At 42.0% G+C, this 22,413-nt stretch overlaps 1 protein-coding gene across 1 annotated transcript in view; it reads right to left on the reverse strand.

Moving 5' to 3' along the window:
• UNC5D (unc-5 netrin receptor D) overlaps positions 1-22,413 on the reverse strand; it is a 794,061-nt gene that overhangs the window by 165,904 nt on the left and 605,744 nt on the right. Inside the window, 1 exon segment of the mRNA XM_030201960.1 lies at positions 19,716-19,748. Within this exon segment, the coding sequence (XP_030057820.1) occupies positions 19,716-19,748 (33 nt within the window).

The raw sequence follows: 22,413 nt of genomic DNA on the forward strand, positions 1-22,413 counted from the left end.
AGAAAAAATAGAAAAGTGACCATTTTACAGCTACAGTAAAACTGGCCTTAGGGCACGATTAAACCCACATGAAGGAATTCACTCAAGGTGTAGTAAGAGGGGGAAAAAAAGCACCTTTGATGCAATAGAGAACAAAATTTACTGAACCAGTCATTCTCTAAATTCAATCAATGGCACCGAGCTTTCATGGCAATAAAAATTGTGCAGAATCTCTTTCTACAACTGTGTGATACTGCAAACATGAACACTGTATATGGTCGTCCAAGCAAGGGATGAATATCCACCTCCTGTTTAGGGGATAAATTTGGGAGAATTCTGTATTCCTTGGGGCCGATATTCAGCCGTTGGGAGACAGTCCACAAAAGTGCAGCAGTCAGCGCTGACCCCGGATATTCAGTTCTGGGCTGTTTTTATTTGACTGGCACTAACTTAACCAGCTAAGTGAATATTCAGCACTGGCCAGTTACGTTAATAGCGGGAACAGATAGGACTGCTATTTATGTAGTCTGATTTGCCCGCTAAACTTAGCCAGTCAGTGCTGAATATTGCCAGTTATCTCGCGATATATATAACTTTTCGACGCTTATCGCTGAAATTCAGCATAACTGCATGCAGGAACCTAAGCGCTATGGTGCATAATTGCAGAGTCTGTGCAAGTGGATGGGGCGTAGGCAGGCTGTGGGCAAGTTATATACTTATGTCTGAAAATTGCAGAATATTGTATGTTGCACATCTAAGTGCCAACATTTAGGCTTGTGTATTTACACCTGCTGTAGACAAGGCATAAGTGGACGTGCCAATAGTCCAAAGAAAAAAAGCACAAAGGGCTTGAGTAATTGCTCACAATGCTGTGACTCATCACCATGAAAATCCGCACTATAATCAGAAACAGTTCCTAGTGCAGATCAAGACATTACACAGATCATGCCAAAAAGTCTCTCTCTCTCTCTACCTTACCTTGCCCTCAACTTACTCTGATGCCTACAGTCTCAGTTGTACAGCTGTTCCCTTCTGGCACTTAGTTTGTGAGATTTTTTTTGGCGTGCTCTGTGTAGAATCTTGATCTGGACTAGGAATTGTTTTTGATTATAGTACAGACTTTCATGGTGATGAGTCACTGCATTGTGAGCAATTAAAGCAGTTAGTATTGCCTGGTTGAGTTGACCAGAAGGGAGCAGGGCACAGTAGAGAGCATCTCCGAGCTCAATCAGACAGCCCATGTGAATCACTGAGGCTGCCAAAAAGCCTGGGCAGAGAAATAATTTAAGGTAGGGAGTGCCAGACCTGGGGCCAGAGGAGGGGGTTGAGGGAGGGAGGGAGTCAGTCTGCCCCATAATGTGGTGTTAGTGAAAAAAATGTGGCACTCTCGGGCTCCGAACTGCAGACCGCGGTTCGCCATTTGAGTAGGCCTGATGATTCATTTACACAGGCATCGATACCACACAGTTCAAGGTCCTTGCCTTCCAAGTACTGTGTACTATCGGTGCTCCACTGTAATTGGATGCTAACAACAAATTACTGATGTTAATGAGCACTCATTAATATTTGCGTCTGCATTTGGCTGTGCGCTGTTCTAGAAGGCAGTGCACCTAACTCCAATAGCGTGGATCTCAAAAGGGGGTGTGGTCATAGGAGGACCATGGGCATGTCAGGGAGGGGTGTTCTGAACATTTGCATGCATAGTTATAGAACACTGGGTTCAGGTCACATAACTTGGGCACCAGCATATACATCAGGTTTCAGCCTGCGTAAGTCTGGTGCCCAACGTTAGGTGCGAGATCTGAGCTGAAGCACTATTCTATAAAGAGAGTGCCCCCACTTTACACAGTAGCACTTAGCGCTCAGTTTGTTTCTAGCACCTATATTTCAGCACAATTTATAGAATCTGGCCCTTTCTGCCAGATTATATATATATATATATATATATATATATATATATATATATATATATATATATATATATATATAATTACATTTGTACCCAGCGCTTTCCCACTCAAAGCAGGTTCAATGTGGCTTACATAATAATAAAGATTACAAAGTATTAGAAGAGATAGGTAGGTAGAGATGGGGAAGGGAGAAGAGAGTGTAAGATGTACGAGCAAGGGGTAGGTGAGCATTGGAGGAGGGGTAGAGGAGGGGGAGGGGATGGGACACGGGAAAAGCATAGGAAAAATTTGGTGGGGGATGTAGTCTGAGTCATTGTCGTTGTCTTCTGGATATGTGTTGGGTAGATGGGGTTCATAGGATTAGATTGGGTCATTTGGGTATTCCATAACAATACGCATAACTTAATTGTCTTAACATGCTAATCAATGTAAATAACTGCACCTAACAGGCAATAATGATCACTAATTGGCAATAATTAGAATTTATGCACACAACTCGCTAAGCATATTGTTAAATGTACTGCGCCTAAATTCTAAAGCATGTATTTCAAAAGGGGCGGGGAAATGGGTGCTTCATGGACATTCCTAAATTTACACGAGTAATATGGCCCAGTGCGCATAAATCTACACGCTGAGATTTACAGCACGTTTTCGTTGGTGTAAATGGAGGCACATAGTTTTGGGCGCTGGGAAATCAACTACATGTATTCTATACACTGCACCTAAATCTACATAAGTACATAAGCATTGCCATACTGGGACAGACCAAAAGTCCATCAAGCCCAGCATCCTGTTTCCAACAGTGGTCAATCCAAGTCACAAATACCTGGTAAGATCCCAAAAAAGTACAAAACACTTTATGCTGCTTATCTAAGAAATAAGCAGTGGATTTTCTCCAAGTCCATTTTAATAATGGTCTATGGACTTTTCCTTTAGGAAGCCGTCCAAACCTTTTTTTAAACCCTGCTAAGCTAACCGCCTTTACCACATTCTCTGGCAACAAATCCCACAGTTTAATTACATGTTGCGTGAAGAAACATTTTCTCTGATTTATTTTAAATTTACTACTTTGTAGCTTCATCGCATGCCCCCTAGTACTAGTATTTTTAGAAGGAGTAAACAGACACTTTATGTCTACCCGTTCCACTCCACTCATTATTTTATAGACCTCTATCATATCTCCCCTCAGCCGTCTTTCCTCCAAGCTGAAAAGCCCTAGCCACTTTAGCCTTTCCTCAGGGAATTCGTCCCATCCCCTTTATCATTTTTGTCGCCCTTCTCTGCACCTTTTCTAATTCCAATCCATAGAATACGCTTAGCCGGAAATGTTTACCATGTGGATTTTTTAGGTGCCTTATATACAATCTGGCCCTTTTTGTGTTAAAATTACCTCCTATTTGTACCCCACGGACAGAAGAATTCTTACTCCTTGTCAGTAAACAGGAGGGAAGAGTTTGCATTGTTCACAAAGAAGTATCTTCACACTTCTCTGTTCTATCTACCATCTGGGACAAAGAGACTCAGTTGATTTAATAAATATCCAAAGACACACAGCATGATGTAAATAAACAAATCACTTTCTTGAGTCTTGTTTTGGCTGCCCAGGCATGCCTCTTTATTACGGGTTTTGTTTGCAAAATATGAAATTACTATCATTAATCTAAGTTGTAAGGTTCATTAGACTATTACATCCATGCACAACAGATCCATCCAGTTATGAGGAAAAATGAAAACTCGTATGCCAGAGAATGCGGACTTTAAAAAGCATGAAAATAAACTGAAGAAGGGGGAGGGAAAAACAACTCTCACAGTAGGGAAGGTGGGCCAGGCAGTCATTTAGCAAACAAATTTACTTGTGCAAACACCCGTGCACTCATCTCCCATTAATTTTTGCTGACAGTCGGAGGTTACTTTAGTCAGTCAAGGTTTGCTTTTACTCAACCAGCATCTTCTTTTTGATTTTACATAATAAGGAACAGCAGCGGTCCCTTGTGTTTCAGCTGGATCTCATTAATATTTTACAGTGTCCAATACTAGCACGTCCATAATTTCCATATTTAATGTAAAGTGTATAAAAGAAAAAAAATCCACTTTAGGAGATTAGAGTGTATGCCACCATAGCAAACAACAGTCTTTGCATGTGCTTTGGGAAGAACAATCACCGCTGTTTGGTTCTGTCAGATAAGGCTGACAGAGAAATGACACTTGTATTTACTGTACTCCTGAAAGACTTTAAATCAATTGCCAAAGAACTGAATATAAAGAGAAGTGTTTTTTGATCTCCATAAACTACAGAATGACAACATTTAACTTTCTGGATGAAATCTGTCCAAGTTCCAGCCAGAGTTGCATGTTTCATGAATAATCACTGAAGATGATTAGGAAATTTGAGCAATAAGAACATAAGAATAGCCATACTGGGTCAGACCAATGGTCCATCTAGCCCAATATCCTGTTTCCAACAGTGGCTAATCCAGGTCACAAGTACCTGGCAGAAACCCAAATAGTAGCAACATTCCATGCTACCAATCCCAGGGCAAGCAGTGGCTTCCCCATGTCTATCTCAATAACAGATTAGGATTTTTCCTCCAGGAACTCGTCCAATCCTTCTTAAACCCAGATACGCTAACTGCTGTTACCACATCCTCTGGCAACGAGTTCCACGGCTTTACTATTTGTTGAGTGAAAAAATATTTCCTCCTGTTCATTTAAAAAGTAGTATCATGCAACTTCCTTGAGTGTGACCTAGTCTTTGTACTTTTTGAAACAGTAAAAAAGCAATTCACTTCTACTTGTTTTACACCATTCTGGATTTTGTAGACCTTTTTTTCCAAGCTGAAGAGCCCTAACCTCTTTAGCCTTTCCTCATATGAGAGGAGTTCCACCCCTTTTATCATTTCTTCACTCTTCTTTGAACCTTTTCTAATTCTGCTATATCTCTTTTGAGATATGGTGACCAGAATTGAACGCAGTACTCAAGGTGAGGTTACCCCATGGAGCAATACAGAGGCATTATAGTACTCTTGGTCTTATTTACCTTCCTTTTTCTAATAAGTCCTAGCATCCTGTTTGCTCTTTTGGCCGCTGCTGCACACTGGGCAGAAGAGTTCAGCGTATTGTCTACAATGACTCCTAGATCTTTCTCTTGAGTGCTGACCCCTAAGTTGGACCCTAGCATCAGGTAACAGTGTTTCGGATTATTCTTCCCAGTGTGCATCACTTTCCATTTGTCTACATTAAATTTCTTCTGCCATTTGGATGCCCAGTCTTCCAATTTCCTAATGTCTTCCAGCAAATTTTCACAGTCCACATGTGTTTTAACAACCTTGAATAGTTTTGTGTCATCTGCAAATTTAATCACCTCACTTGTTGTTCCGATTTCCAGATAATTTATAAATGTGTTGAATAGCACCGGTCTCGGTACAGATCCCTGCAGCACTCCACTATTCGTAGAAACATAGAATCATAACAGCAGATAAGGGCCAAATGGCCCATCCAGTCTGCCCTTCCTCAGTAGCCACTAGCTCCTCTGTTTCCTAAGGGATCCCATGTGCCTGTCCCCCGCTTTCTTAAACTCCAACACAGTCCTTGTCTCCAGATCTCCACCAGGAGGCCATTCCATGCATCCACCACCTCCTGTGCATTAATGCCACTGAGGTATTTAAATGTCTCTATCATATCCCCTCTCTCTTGAGTCTCTTCCAGTGTATACACGTTGAGGTCCATGAGCCTGTTCTCATATGTTTTATGACAGAGACCATTTACCAATTTGATAGCTGCCCGCTGGACTGATTCCATCCTGTTTATATTCTTCCATAGGTGCGGTCTCCAGAATTGCACGCAGTACTTCAAATGGGGCCTTACCAGAGACTTATACAAGGGTACTATCACTTCTTTTTTCCTGCTGGTCATCCCTCTCCTTATGCACTCAAGCATCCTTCTGGTTTTGATGTCGCCTTTTCTACCTGCTTGGCCTCCTTAAGGTCTTCGGACATAACCACCCCCAAGTCCGGCTCTTCTTCCATACACAGTAGCACTTCACCCCCAATACTGTAACATTCCCTTGGATTATTGTAACCCAAGTGTATGACCTTACATTTCTTAGCATCTTAGTTGCCAATTTTCAAACCAGTCTTCAAGTTTCGCTAGATTCTTCCTCATGTCATCCATACCCTCCGGGGTGTTCACCCTATTACAGAGTTTGGTATCATCTGCAAAGAGACAAACCTTACCAGACAGCCTTTCCACAATATCACTCACAAAGATGTTAAAAAGGACCAGCCCGAGGACCGATCCCTGTGGCACATCACTGATAACATCCCTTTCCTCAGAGTAAGCTCCATTTACCACTACCCTCTGTCTCCTCCCACTTAACCAGTTGTTAACCCAGTCAGTCACTTTAGGACCCATACCAAGGACACTCAGTTTATTTATCAGTTGCCTGTGCGGAACCGTCTCAAATGCTTTGCTAAAATCCAAGTACACCACATCTAGCGCTCCTTCCACATCTGTTTGGTCACCCAGTCAAATAAATCAATCAGATTTGTTTGAAATGACCTGTCTCTAGTGAAGCCATGCTGCTTCGGGTCCTGCAGTCCATTCAATTTGAGAAGCCTCATGATCCTTCACTTTAGAAACTTTTCCATTAGTTTACTCACCACCGAAGTCAGACTGACAGGACTGTAATTCCCAATCTCCTCCATACTTCCTCTCTTGTGCACAGGGACCACACCCACCCTTCTACAGTCCTCTGGGACCACTCCAGACTCTAAGGAGGCATTGAAGAGGTCAGAAAGCAGAGCCACAAGAACATCTCCAAGTTCCTTGAGCACCCTCAGATGTATCCCATCAGGGCCCATCACTTTGTCTACTTTTAGTTTAGCTAGCTCCTCACGAACACAGTCTTCTGAGAATTGGTCCCAGTCTAACACGCATCCATTCCCCTTAGCATTTGCTTTCTGTTGTCCTATCTGTTACGTCAGTGTTCACCTCGCCCTCGGTGGCCAGAACCGGTGCTGCTGTGGATCGTCACCCGTTCCAGATTTCAGCCTAGTCCAGTCCAGATCTTCCAGGCTGCCAGGTTTGCTTTTGCTGTTTGAGCCTGCACAGCACCCGTAGCTGCCTGGTGATTGCAGCAGCTGAGTTCCAACTGCTTCTGGGCTTATCAGCCATCTTGGAACATTTCTGCTTTGCCTTTGCATTGCGTCTAAGGTCCCTGGTTTGTTGGTGCTGTGCTGCACTTCTGCCTAGTCTGATTTCCTGATTCTGGCTTTGACTCTGCTTGTCTACTGGACTATTCTTCTGCCTGCCGCCTGCCTAGACCCAGATTGTTATTGGACTTTTCTTCTGCCTGCTGCCTGCCTAGACCCAGATTGTTACTGGACTATTCTTGCTGCCTGCCTAAGAGACCTTGCCTGGATTTGCCGGTACGTTTGTTCTGCCTTGCTTCTGGTGTGGGGTGGTTTTGCCTGCTGCTGCTGCCCCTCAGCAGTGGCCCAAGGGCTCACTAACCTAGGTTCCAGCTTTGTAAATGTGACATATCCCCGGTCTTTCATCCATGAACACAGAACAGAAATAATTGTTAAACTGTTCAGCTTTATCCTTATCGGCTTCTATATATTTCTCCCCCTCAGCCTTGAGCCTCACAATGCTATTTTGGCACCTCCTCCTGTCACTTATATATCTGGAAAACATCTTTTCTTTCATTTGTCTCTTCACTTTCCTGTTCCTGACATCTTTTTCAGCTTCTCTTTGCTCTTCTAGGTACTTTTGCCTGTCTCCTCTTTCTGAGTCCTCTTGTAACTTGTGAAGGCTAATCTTCTTTCCTTTAACTTTTCAGCTACTGTGTTTAAGAACCAGAGCAGCCTTCTTTTCTTCGAATTCTTATGTAATTTTCTAACATAAAGATTAGTTATTTTTGAAACAGCTCCTTTCAGTTTTGTCCACTGCTGTTCTTCTTCCTTCAGCTGTTCCCATCCAATCAGCTCTTCCTTGAGAAATTCCCCCATCTCGGCAAAGTTAGTTCTCTTGAAATCTTAGACATTCAGTCTTGAATAAGCCCTCTCCCCCTTTGTTTTAATATTGTACCATACCATTCGGTGATCACGAGATGTCAAATAATCCCCCACTGTAACTTCAGAAACAATGTCCTCCTTTGTAAGAACAAGGTCTAGAATAGATCCATCCCACGTCGGTTCCGTTACCCAATGCAGAAATAATTCTTCCTGTAGAGAATCCAAGATCCCTTTACTTCTAGTCAACCCCACAGCAGGAACGCCCCAATCGACATCCAGCATATTACAATCACCTTCAGTAGTACTTCCCCTTTCCTAGCTATCTTATGGATATCTTCAATTAAGTCTCTGTCCACTTTTTCTGAATGTGAAGTTGATCTGTATATTACACCATTGTAAATATGTTTTCCTTTCCTTGTTAACAGTTTAACCCACAGAGCTTCTTTCCTTACCCCATATGTCCTGAAGTTCTGTCACTTGGATATTATTCTTAACATATAATGCCACTCTTCCACCCTTTTTTCCTACCCTGTCCTTCCTGAATAGCTTATAGCCAGGTATAACTACATCCCAGTCATGGTTCTCCGTGAACTACGTCTCTGTGACCGCCACTATATCCAAGTCGGCTTCTATCATTGTAGTCTCTAGATCTAGGCATTTGTTTACCATACTATGGGCATTGGTATGTGAGGCTCTCCAGATGTCACCCTCCTCCAATGAGTAACCACTGGAATTTAGTCTCATACCATTGCTCAGCTCACTTAAAAGATCATCATTTACACATCCCATCAGTTTATTCTGAGACTTGATTCAATTAGGAACTACAGTTTCTATTGTACAGTGCCTTCCCTCTGGAATGCTCTGCCTGCCCCAATCCACCAATAACTCTCGTATTAGAAATTTAAAACTCCTTTAAAGACCCATTTATTCTTTAAGGCAGTTGGTGATCAAGTGGATAGTAGTATGATAGAAGGGATTTATTTTTTTTATTTTAGTTACATTTGTACCCCGTGCTTTCCCACTCATGGCAGACTCAATGTGGCTTACATATACAGGTACTTATTTGTACCTGGGGCAATGAAGGATTAAGTGACTTGCACTTAGCCTTCCAAAGTTCCATAGAAACCTATGGAACTTTGGAAGGCTAAGTGCTTTGAAAATATGCCTCCAAGAGTCACAAGGAGCTGTGCCTGAAGTGGGAATCGAACTCACTTCCTCAGTTCCCCAGGACCAGAGTCCACCACCCTAACCACTAGGCCACTCCTCCACTCTCTGTCTATCTGATATGTATGATTACTATCGACTGGAATGTCTGGTTTGCTTGATTGTTGTACTTTTGGATAAGAGTCTTCCTCTTTCCTGTTTCCTATCTACATTTGCCATCCCATTCTATTTGTTCTAGTCTGTACACTGTTTTGCTATGTAGCCAGGAACGACAGTATATTAAGGGTAGTAAACCATGAACCATATTTTTAGGAAACCATTAATAACATGCATATGAAAGTCACATGCAACTTTGGAGACAAACAGAAGAAACAAAGCTGGATAGGGAGTTTATCAGAAAGTGCTTTCAGCATGAAGGGGTAAATTTGCCTAAAGTTAGGCACCAACACACAGGAGAACTAAGCATCAATTCTACAGTGGCAGATCCACATGGAACCATTTCAGAGTTCAAGCGTAAATCCATACTGACATGCCTAACTTTAGCAGTTAATTGTGTAACTGCATGTATTCTACAATACTGTGCGTGTAAATTGTGGGCACGCCTCTGACTCACTCATGCCCCTCCCACTGCACCCTCTAAGCTGAGCAGAGTCCTTCATGTACAGTACTGCCAGCGGGGGGTGCTGTTTCACTATCACATTTTCAATAGTCAGGGACAAGCAAACAAGCTGTGCAGGACTCCAGGGAACCTGCCTGTCCTTAGTGATTGAAAGCACAACATTGAAGCAGCATCCTCTATTGGCAGCAATGCAGTTGAAAGACTCCCGCTCAGCTTAGAGGGAACAGTGGCCCCTCCCCAGTCCACACTCCCCTTGCAGTAGCAAGTAGATTTGTGTGCACACATTATAGATTACCGATTCAGGACAGTTGCATGCGTAAGTGCTAACTGGTGCCAATTAGTGCTAGTTAACATCAATCATCAGCTCATTATTTTATTAAGTTACACATGCAATTGATTATTTTATAACTTACGCACTCAACTTTACACACTAAGGACTAGGTTCTTTATATGGCACCTGAAAAATCGGCACAGAAAATATTTCCGCTTAGGCATATTCAGTAAACCGCAACTAGATTTAGGCATGGTTTATAGAATATGCCTAGCCTGTTTATAGAATACGCCTAGCAGCCATAGCTATGCCTAACTCTAGGCATGTTCATTTACGCCAAGTAAATGGAGCAGGTGCGTATATGTTTGGAATGCCCACGGTCCACCCATTCCATGCCCGTGGCTATGCCCCCTTTTTGGCAGCGTGTGTTAGAATTTATGCACTTCATCTTACAGAATACGCCTAGCAAGTAATTCATGTAAATTCTAATTAATGACAATTAATTGTGCGCAAATCCAGAATACAACCGGATTGGCACACAGAATTTTGGTTGCGATGTATAGAATCCGGGGGTAAGCGTCAAGTTGGACATTCAAGTTTATAGAATTTGGGGGGAAATGTAGGGCAAAGAGATGTTCTCTCTATCTAGGAATGTTTTCATGAATGGTACTTCTAGTCATATTGATGCTTATTAACATATGGAGAAGTAACAAATGAATGAGTATAAGCATCAAGGGGAAAGGACAGATTCAAAGAGAGCCAGACCTGAGACATAACATCTGGTCCAGGACATATACATGTGGCAACACCATCAGTAAAAGGACAGAATGAGAGCTATGACAACATTAATAAGACCATCAAATGCCCATAAAAAATAAAGTCTCTGTCTACCAGAGATGCACTGTGGTTGGTTTGGAAAATCTCTTTCATCTTCTGGAACTGACAGTCTGTTGTAACAGCACCCCATTATCAGCAGACTATGTTGAGTCTATTTGCCTAATTCAGCTCCTGCCACAGTTACACAACACTTATGGAAAGCATATTAAATGGTAATGAAGTTTCTATTAAATATGATTATATTTCAGAAAGCACCTGAAGATAATTTAAGATGTGCAGTAGCAGAAAATGAAACATTCTGTTTAGTGCATTAGGAAACATAATTGATTAAATTATCTCATTTACAATAAGTGCTTTCATGAGCCATACAGGGCACATACTTCCCCCTCCCCCATTGGTTAATCATTTGTGCTACTAGAAAGAGATTCTGTTTCTCCTTTTTTTTTTTTTTGCTTTCTCTTTCCTTCTTCCCTTTCCTCTCTGCTTCTCTTTTTCCTCCATCTTGCTGCTCTCTCTTCTTCCTTTGGTAACTTCTTGGGAGCGGGGGAGGGGGAGGGGGAATTCCTGCAGTCTTCTTGTTATTTGTTCTCTGCTGAATGACTGCTTCCTTGGCTCCATTAGAGCTATAAAAAGGTGTACGGCTGTTTACTAGAACAGCCTGTTTTTCAATTATCTTCATAATTGCCTTTGATTTTAATTCCGCGTTGATTCATATAGTGTTAAATGAAGAACCTTATTAGACTGAAGTGCAGCATGGTTACAGTTTCTCTTACTGCACCGATTCATTGGGTTTTGTTTCCCCATCCATGCTTCCATGCAGGCTTCTGCCTCTGCCATCAGAGCTCTCCCAGTTAGGGGTGGAGTTTTAGTCCTGATGGTTATCAATAGAAATCAAACAAAATAAAACATGGAAAAGAAAATAAGATGATACCTTTTTTATTGGACATAACTTAACACATTTCTTGATTAGCTTTCGAAGGTTGCCCTTCTTCGTCAGATCGGAAATAAGCAAATGTGCTAGCTGACAGTGTATATAAGTGAAAACATTCAAGCATTACTATGACAGTCTGACAGGGTGGGAGGATGGGGGTGGGTCGGAGGTATGCATGGGGACATCAAAGCATATCATTGATATTCTATTGATATATTGATATTTCCTGATGGGAAAGGCAAGAGGTACTAGGGGATAAGTTTCCATAAGGATCCCATCATGCCATCACATCTCTGCCATAGACAAAACCGCTGATGTGATGGAAGGGTGGAAAATGAAGGGGGTTAGCAAAAAAACAAAAAAACCCAAACCCTAGTTATTAATAATTGCCAGTCATTTTGGCATGATCCCCAGTCCTCCTCATTGCAAAGGCAAAGAGTGCCAAGCTTTAAATGGAAGATGCCAAAATCAACTCGGGGGGGGGGGGGGGGGTAGTCTTAAAACTGTGCATACTGCAAACTCCATGGATACCTTTGACCCACACATTTTGAACCAATCTTCGATTTGCTGCAGGTACAAGGGCTAGATTTTAGATTTTGGCATTGCAGGCAGAGGGCCAATAGGGAAAGAAGTCCCTCAGAGATTGCAGAGTGGCGGGCCTGAGACCCAATTTCTGGGTGCCTTCACAATTTGGCATCCTAGACACATGCCTACATGGTTTAAGCCTAAATCCAACCCATGCTTTTGTCATCTTTCACTTAAAGTTGGGCTCCTTTTGCCTTTACAATGGGGAAGATTAGGGATAAAGCCAAATGGCTGATAATCTATTAGCAACTGGTTTTTTTTTAAACCTGCACCTGCTTTACTTTCAAATAGATGGAAAATAAAACCTTTCTAATCACAACCAAAACATGTCCTAGGGAACACTGTATACGCTTTAGCTGTATTGAGGAAGGACCAATTTCAGAGTCAATTAAAGGCCATCAATTGTTATTTATCCACATAAAGAGCTTGGTGAAACATGCTTTCCTTCTGGTCTCTGATCCTTCACTGAGCAGCTATTTTCACAGTGTGGTACTTAACCTTTTCCTTCATCCCTCCACTGTGCTCCGTTCTCACTCTCATCTCTCTCTCCATGAGATTTATTCTAATGTTCCATTGTATTACATGATGCCTGTGAGGTGCTTTAGCACACAGGATAGATATTGATACAGATAACCTGAAGGTGTCTATTTAGTTTCTAGATTTAATAGCTTCAGACATTATTATATTTACTCATGAAAGAGAGGACATGTTGCTTTGAGTTATTATGGTCCTTCACCTGTGAATGCAGTTTGCTGTGATGTGGTACCTGCCTTGACACCCAGTCTTAGGCACATGGAAGAGATCTTACACTTGACTTCAGTGACAAAGAGGGGCATTTTCGAAAGAAACGGCCAAGTTGGGATTTGGACGTCTTTGTAAAACGTCCAAATCCGGGGGCGGGGAAAACCGTATTTTCAAAAAAAGATGGATGTCCATCTTTCATTTCGAAAATACCAAGGGCGTTCTTGGATTTGGACATCCTTAGACATGGACGTCTTTGACTTTCAGCGATTTTTGAAACCAAAGACATTCATGTCTAAAACATCCAAATGCAAGCCATTTGGATGGAGGAGCCAACATTTATAGTGCACTGGTCCCCCTGACATGCCAGGACACCAACCGGGCACCCTAGGGGGCACTGCAGTGGACTTCATAAATTGCTCCCAGGTACATAGTTCCCTTACCGTGTGTGCTGAGCCCCCACCCCCCCCCCAAAACCCACTACCCCCAACTGTACACCACTACCATAGCCCTTATGGGTGAAGGCGGGCACCTAGATGTGGGTACAGTGGGTTTGTGGTGGGTTTTGGAGGGCTCACTGTTTCCTCCACAAACGTAACAGGTAGGGAGGTTATGTTCCTGGGTCTGCCTGTCTGAAGTGCAGTGCACCACTAAAACTGCTCCAGGGACCTAAATACGCTGTCATGGACCTGAGAAAGACATCTGAGGCTGGTATGACATCTGAGGCTGGCATAGAGGCTGGCACTAAATATTTTTAAAGATGTATTTTTAGGGTGGGAGGGGGTTAGTGACCACTGGGGGAGTAACGATAGGTCATCTGGACATTTTGGGCACCTTTTTGTGCCTTATTCGTAAAAAAAAAAAAACATGTCCGGGTGAAAACGTCCAAGTTTTACTTTAGGATGTCCCTGCTTTTTTCGATTACGGCTCAAAGATGTCCAAGTGTTAGGCACGCCCAAGTCCCGCCTTCACCACACCTCTGACACACCCCCTTGAAATGTGGACATCTTTGCGACGGATTTCAGTCAGAGACGTCCAAAATCAGGTTTCGATTATACCGATTTGGACGTCTCTGAGAGACGTCCAAATCCGATTTATGTCGGAAGATGGATGTCCATCTCTTTCGAAAATGAGCCTGACAGTTTGTTGGTGTTTGACCAGCAAGTGGAGCAATCATATCCCCCTCCCAACTTGGTGGGCAGGGACAATGCCTCACCGCAGGTTATGTTAATTCCCCTGACGAAGCAACACCGTTGCGAAACACAGCTGGTGTCGGGAAGATTGTTAAGATGCTTATTTGAGTGGTTGAGGAGAAATCAGAAGTGGAAAGGACTATTTTATGAATACACAAGTGCACTTTCACATTTATTTTTTCACTCCGACATATGGATTGTACATTGGATATGGATTGAAACATGCTGTCACGAGCTGTGCCCTAGAAAACCGTCTCCAGATAAGTACTTTGAAATTCAATAATTGATTGCTATATATGCGATACAAAAATTTTCTTTCTTTGATTTTGGAGGCTGGTAGGGACACAGTGCAATGATGTCTGAAGGATTACATATTATAGTCAATCATGCGGAGTGATTGCTAATATGCACAACTGAGCACTGTAGTATTTATTAATATATATATATATATATATATATATATATATATATATATATATATATAATGAATATGAGTTTAAAGAGCATTTGAAAAAAAATTTAAAAATTGACTAATGGTTTCTATTTGTAAAGCGGATATTTGACAATGCCAGGTGAAAACTATCAGTGGGAGGGGCAGTTTCCTCCTACTCTTTTGGGCTCTCAGATCAATTGGAACTGAGTCTGGGACCTGGCACCATGAGACTTTACCTACTAGTGCCCAGGAATGTTTTCCACTATTTTATATTCCTTTCCAACACATCTACCTAATCATCAGAGTGCCAAACCTTTGCTAGGGGTCACGGACTAGGTTCATTTCAGAATGTTAAAAATCAATGGCCCTAAATCTAGTCACTAGGAGGAAATTCTATAACCCCCCAATGCAGTATAGGAAGTGCCTATTTTATAACAACATCTGGGCACTTTCATTCCATTATAGTATACTAGTGTAAACTAGAAAAGGTAATTTCTCCCATGGTATGTTGCATTGCTGTGAAGTTCCACAGGGGACTTTTTGCCCCTGTATTATAAAGTTTGATACTGAACTACATTTGTTTGCAGATAATATACTTTGTCCCCCTCATTCTATTATCTCATACACATAATTCTGTGCTTAGCATATAAACTTGTACGCAGAAATTATTGAATGCCAGTTAAGCATGTAATTTTTTTGATCAATTAGGTGCTAACTGTCACTACTAATAATCATCTATAATTGGAGGTAACTGATGCTGATTGGCACTAATTTGTAATTATGCATGTAAGTGCAATTAGTTTAATTCTATAAACTTAGCCATATGGAAGTCTGTCTGGTAGCATTCCTAGTGAACTGACCATACAGACAACCGAGCAGTGCAGAGGGGCAGCTTCGTGGTCAGAGCAGTGGGCCCCAGGTACGAATCCCACCTAAACCCCTTCATATTATATGGTGAGCCCTCCAGGAAAGAGAAAACTTACTGTACCTAAAGGTCTACCACCACAATAGCTCTCAGGCTTGCAGGTCACATATATTTAGTACAGGAGGTATTTCTATGCTCCAGAAGGGCTCAAATATTTGTACTGAAATGAAAGAATTATAGTGGGAATTGAACCTGACTCCCATTGTTCACTGTCCACTGTACTCACCACTAGACTACTCCGTCCACTTGCTTGCTGGTTTCTTAGTGACGGCCATAATATCTGGCGCTGTCATAGAGTCTAGTATCTACTGTCACTGTCACATCTTTGAGGGGTGGGAAGGAATCAGTGACCACTGGTAGATTAAGAGGGGGCTAATCATTGCAGTTACATTGCTGTGTGCTAACAGGTTAGTGCCTGAGCCCTTACCATACAAAATAGGTGTTGGTTAGTGCTCACAGGCTAATGATTTCCAACTGCTGCATGCTAATGGCAACATTAGCATATGACCATTAATGGGAGAAATAAAAAAACTGTCCATTTTACTGCTACGGTAAAAATGGCCTTAACGTGCAGGAAAAACCCATGTAAAGGTGGGCTATGGCCACTTTATACCACAGGCTAGTCAAAGGACCCCTTAGTAAGCAACCAAGAGATCGATATTTAGTAGGACGTATCTGAGTTGGAGCAATTCTTACCCGGACAAGTCCAGCATGGAGGTATATATGCATGTGCTAGTACACGTACTGACAAAAGCATATGCACATTTAGGCAATCTGTGTGTAGGGATTCCTGAGAGCAGAATTTGGCTAGAGTTGCAAAACTCTGGATTCTATATAAGGCGCCTGATAATCTGCATGGAAACCAAAGCGTATTTTATAACAATGCACATAATTTAATTGGTTAACTATCTAATCAGTGCTGTTAATTGGATGTGTACAAGCAATTATCAGCAGTAATTGGCATTAATTGAGATTTATGCACACAACTCTCTAACTGTATTCTATAACGTGATGTGCCTAAATTCACATAGTTGAAAAGGGGGCATGGCCACAGGTGAGGTGTGCGCGTTTCTAAAATCTATGCACATTATTATAGAATATACCCAATCATGGCCTAAATGGATATGTCAAAATTTGGTCGTGTGGTGAGCCGCTCGGCATATTCTATATAATGCGTGGAAATTTAAGTCTATTCTATAAAATTTAGGCTTACGTTAGTGAACACACCTAGGCATAATTTTTTTCTGCGTGGATTTTTCAGGCGCCATATATAGAATCTAACCCAAAGTATACAGTACATAAATATATGTGCATGCACAGAGTACAACCACACGTTTACTACTGATGATCATTTTAGGAGCCTAGACACATAGGTAACTCACATCACCTTTTTTAAAATAGGGATAAAATAGGAGAATTTTATAGACGCCCTGTAATTATCTACTTTGTGTCAATGTTTTATGATGACTGGGACTCCCATCCAACTGGGAGCTATAAATGCTGGTTCTCTAGACGTTATAAGGCTAGGCCCCAAATCATTTTTTAATGTTTGCTTTTCACAGTTCTATCAGAAGAGAAGCAATGATGGGAAACAAAGCTAGGCTTGAGTCGTAGCAGCTAAACAGAAAGGTTATTTCAGTATCCATAGTATAAAGTACACTTACAGCCTCATGAAATCTTTGATTCAGTTTAGCTCCTTAACACACTTCAAGGAGTATAAAAATAATTGGGACAGCTTTATTTTGTAGTGTAAAACTGTAGTAACATCTGATGTAGTCATCATGTGATTTTAGATTTATTAATCAACATAAAACTCATCAGAATTCCATGTGAATTGTAAAAAATAATAGAATGCAAAGAACTATGGCTGGCTTGTTCAACCTACGGCCCACAGGCCAGAATCTGGCCCGCCAAGTGCTTTTTTTCTGACCCTTAGAAGCTTGGCAATTCTTGTGGCACTTATAGTAGGATTCCTGCTTCCTCATCATGACTCAGCTCAGGAGCCCCATAGTGCCAGAAGTTCAAATTGGATCTCCCGAGACTTGAAACCAAAAGACTGACCTGAACCTCCGGCACCATGTGGCTAAAACTTGCAGACAGCCAAGCTGTGATGGAGAAGCAGGAATCCTGCTGTTTTTTTCTGCCGCTGAAGCACAGCACAGTGAGGAAAAAGAAACTGAGAAAATGCTGGGGAGGGGGTTACATGAGTGGGGGAGACTGGGTAAAGGCTGGGAGCGGTTACATGAGTGAGAGAGACTAGGTAAAAGCTGGGGGCAGTTACATCAGCAAGAGAAATTGGGTGAAAGCTAGGGGGTAAATCAGCGAGAGAAAGACTGAGTGAAAGCTGGTGTGGGGATGATTCACCATCATATTTTGCCATTATTTGATGAAACATGTGGCAAAATACAACAGTGCATGTTCTGGTCCTTACCAAATATAAAACGCGGCCCCCAACAAAAAAAGGTTGGACAAGCCTGAATTATGGGGTTGATATTCAAAGTGATCTAACTGAGCAGGAGAGTCTTCTGCCCAGTTAAATTGTTCTGGGAAGCCCAGGAGCCAGACAGTGCTGCTGAATACCAGTTCTGACTGCCGTGATACTTGCCGGTTAGTCCTGGGGTGGTCTAAGTGGGGAGTCAGGGAGGTGCTGGGAGTAATTCAGCCAATGGTGATATTCAGCACTGGTGGTCATATAGTGAAGCAAGTATGTAGGACTCCACAAAAGGCAGCTTTAATGTTGCCCCAGTCACTATGTGGGTACAGCACTGAATATCGGCTACACTTGCATTAACTTCTTGGTGCCACCAAAGACTGGAATATTCAGTGCTGGTGCCTGGATAGGGCCCAGCACTGAATATCCATGTCAAGGCCACCAAGAGATAGAGCCAGGCCCGGGGAAGAACCACTGCCGCCGCCCCCACCACCTGAACCGTCGCAACTCATACCCCTTGGGCCACGCTCCACATTTGGGCCCCTGCCCGCCCCCTTACCATTCTGTGTCTGACTGCCCCTCCCTTGGTCTGTGGTCTCCAAGGGGAGACCCAGTGCCAGAATTCTTCTTCCTGCCTACATGCTTCCGGGTCACTCGGGTTATCACGTTAATACAATCATCTGGGTCCTGGCAAACAGTAGCAAGAGAGTCAGACCTGGAAGCATGCATGCAGGAAGAAGAATGCTGGCACAGGGCCCCCCCTCCCCTTGGAGGCTGGTCCCAGAGAATTTTGCCCCCCTGCCCCCCCTCTTGGCGGCCCTGATCAAGGTCTAATTTAGCTGGTGGTGGTCAGCATTTAAATAAACAGTGACCTCTGCTGGTTGAATATTGACCCATGTACTGTCAACTATGTTTGTATCAATTTGCATATTATTTGAATTACTCTGTATATTTTTTAAATATTGTTTATAATTAAACTATTAATTGCAATTATTAATTTATACTAATTGTGCTGTTTCTGGGTCTTTCTTTCATTGTTACTTTCCAGAGTTTTAGCTCCCAGTGATGAACTGTATAAACAGGCATCTGGGTCCAACCAAAGGGATATTGTGTAGTAGCATGGACAGTAATGCAATACGACCAGTCAACTAAAGGCAGGACAGAGCTACTGCTTATAAGGACATGGGTTAATTCTGCACATATCATGACAGGCATGAACCTCACCCCATGCCATGGTGTGTTAGATATTGTCATAGCTCCTAAGACTGAATGTTAATGCTTGTCTCCAGTTTTGCATTGCTCTAAACAGGCTCCTCCTGCAGTTCATGAGGTGTAATATAAACAGGCAAGGAACAGTGAGAGGCAATCGTATTATTACTGCTAGGTGAAGAATGCCATTGGTCCACATTTAGACTTCCTTCTTCCCCAGGTAACTAGAAGGGTGCTGTTCATTGAATAATAGGCAGTCATATTATAATTCCATGCTCCTGCAAGCTGATTAACTTGGGAATACACAGCTAAGTACATGTGTAATAGGAATGTAGTCACTGTGCCTTTTCTGGGGCAAGTCAACAAAGTTGCACTATCATCTCTTCTGGTACAAGAGGCTGCCAACTCTTTATACACAGCAAAATAAAACGTTACTAAATAAATTATATCTTACAAAAGGAAAAGTAACTTACTTTGAGGTTTTATTTCATGGAGAGGTTTTTTATCTAAAAAACAGAAAAAGAAAAAGACAGAGAAAGAAAGTTGTACTTAATAAGGTTTCTCTGTGGAACGGCTGTAGATTATATAGGACTAATCTATAGCTACATATAAATCAGGTTTTTAACCCAGTTCTACAGATGATTTAACTGCATGTAGCGGAACGTAAGTATTTTTTGGTCTCTCGTCTTTACAACTTTATTCTGAAGCTGCTTTTACTGCTTTTCCCTTTTCATTATTGACCTTTTGCCTTCAGAGAATGGCTAGTCTTCTTCACCTTCCTCTATTTTTGTTAATAAAATACACTAGAACCTTCTTTCATGCGAAGGAGAGAGAATGCAATGACCCTTCAGATGCAAAAACCCAACCCAGCTGTTCATACTTTTATCTAGCAGAAGGATTATTATTATTATTATTATTTTGACTGGGAAGGAAGAGCTTAAGAAACTAGAATATGATATACAGACACCCCAAAATCAATCTCTGAGATAAAGAGGAAGTCATGATTATGCAAATGATTGCCGAAACTCCTCGCTAGGAGATACACGACATCTTTAAAAAATTGGCCCTTTTCCAGGAGTACGAACAGGGCACAACTTAAATTAATACAGATCAGAAATACCTTTGGTGGCGTCAATGCAATCTAAACTACTTGATAGAAATATCTAGATACTATGTTGGTCAATACTTTTTCAAGACCTCATAGGCTGGCAGGGTTATTCTCTAGTCCCTTCAAGAAAGGTGAAAAAAGTGTGTGCTTCGATGCTTGCCAAAAAGCACCATGGTAAGAAACTAATAGCTAGATGTATGGTTATACTTAGATTGCTATTAATAATCTAGATTCAGTGTTTCTACCCACACTCTATCAGTAGAGTGCTGTTATGCATCACCATCGATGCTAGTCAGCACTATGTAAACTCAGTGTCATCACACTTCTAACTCAGAGAAAAAAAAATACCCATTTAAGAACAAAAATCTAAAAATGGGCCGAGACTATAAAGCTCCAACAAGCTACTTTCATTATCTTTCACAATATGCCAGAGAAACATTCAATAGATATCAGGGTTGGAAGAGGGTTACGTTTCCACACAGAGAATAATAGGGAGTGCAAATAGGTGAAAAAGGCAAATGTCCATGTCAAATATGCAAACAGCGAAAAGAAGCACCAGGAGCCTTCAAAATCGGGACAATGTCTTTTAATCATATAACTTAAATATCAACGTCTTTCCAAAATGACCCAACATGGGCCGTGTTTCGACGCACAGCACCTGCGTCCGGGGTCTGTATTGAACATACACAATAATCCAGATCAAATATGAAAAATGAATAATGAAGGTATGTTCATTATCAAACTTCTTGTGAAATCTATTGAAAATAGTGATAATAATGAGAGCATGCATATGTGCACCAGAAACATGTTACCTATTACAGCATCTGGTGAAATTAGCTTTAAAGGCCAGAATAAGAGTGCTTGGCAGGAAGATGACGGAGGTATTCAAAAGGAGAGAGATTCTTATGAGAATACAGAAAAAATCATGCAGAGGGGGAAGAAAACACAGATGAGAGCACCAGGGCAAACTTACTGACAATGCTGCATTTGAATGTGTGAGATTGCTACATGGCAAAAGAAGGATAATGCTATTAAGACCCCAGTATAGAGCAATCAGAACACAGCTCATTCTTGGGGTTGGGGGGAAAGTTCTACCCAGTGGTGTTCTGCAGCCGGCTCACACTGGCTTGCGAGACCAGTTTGTTAAGTTTTTTTTTTTTTTAAGAATTCTGGGAGCTCATTGTTAAAGCAGCCCCCCCACCCCTACCACCATGACTCCCTGCTGATTGTTTCTGGCTCTGAGCAGCATGCCGGGATTTCTCATGTATGCTCTGAGAATGCGCGACAAGTCCTCGGCCGGCATGCTGCTCAGTCAGAAACAAGCAGCAGAGAGGAGCGGCAGTCCATTTATTTGGCTGGCGGAGCTTGGCAGCCCTGCCAGCAAAGGTATGTAGCACACCTGCATTGGGGGGGGGGAGTGAGTTGCCCCCCCCCCCCAGTCCACCCTTGGGATCCCCCCTTAATTGCAGGGCTGGCTGCGCCCAGAGATAGAAAGAGAGACCATTGTTAAAAATTTACCAGCACACTACTGGTTCTACCCCTATCGCATTAACAACTGAACATCTCCCTAGCATGAAAATGGCAGCAAGCTAACAATGGTCAAAGAGTGAAGCTCAGCAGTTGGCACCCCAGTGCATAAGGGCAGGCAGTGCTGATTCTTGAGTACCACAGTGCGATCAGAACTTCACAGTATTTGTGAAGTTAAGAGATCATTTTACATACAAACTTAATGTTAATTACTATAAGCAGTGGCAAACCAGTATTTGATCCGTCTTCAGAACTAATCACAACAAAGTTTATGCTCGTTCTGAAAATATCCCCCTTCCCCCAAGCTCTTCCTGCCTTTTTTCCCTCCTATATGACATGACAGGTTTCCTCCTCGTAGATGTGAAAATATGCTGCATATGAAAAACACAAACAGCTGCTGACTGATTTTCAAACTGGGCTCAGCCCTGAAGTACCACTTAAATTCTCACCTGCTGGGGATTATTTTATCACAGGTTGCCTATAAAAAATGTCCAAATATGTATCTTTTACGCTTGTTTTATAAGGGCAACATAGAT

This window comes from Microcaecilia unicolor, chromosome 4 (assembly GCF_901765095.1).
Source record: "Microcaecilia unicolor chromosome 4, aMicUni1.1, whole genome shotgun sequence".
Taxonomy (NCBI): domain Eukaryota; kingdom Metazoa; phylum Chordata; class Amphibia; order Gymnophiona; family Siphonopidae; genus Microcaecilia; species Microcaecilia unicolor.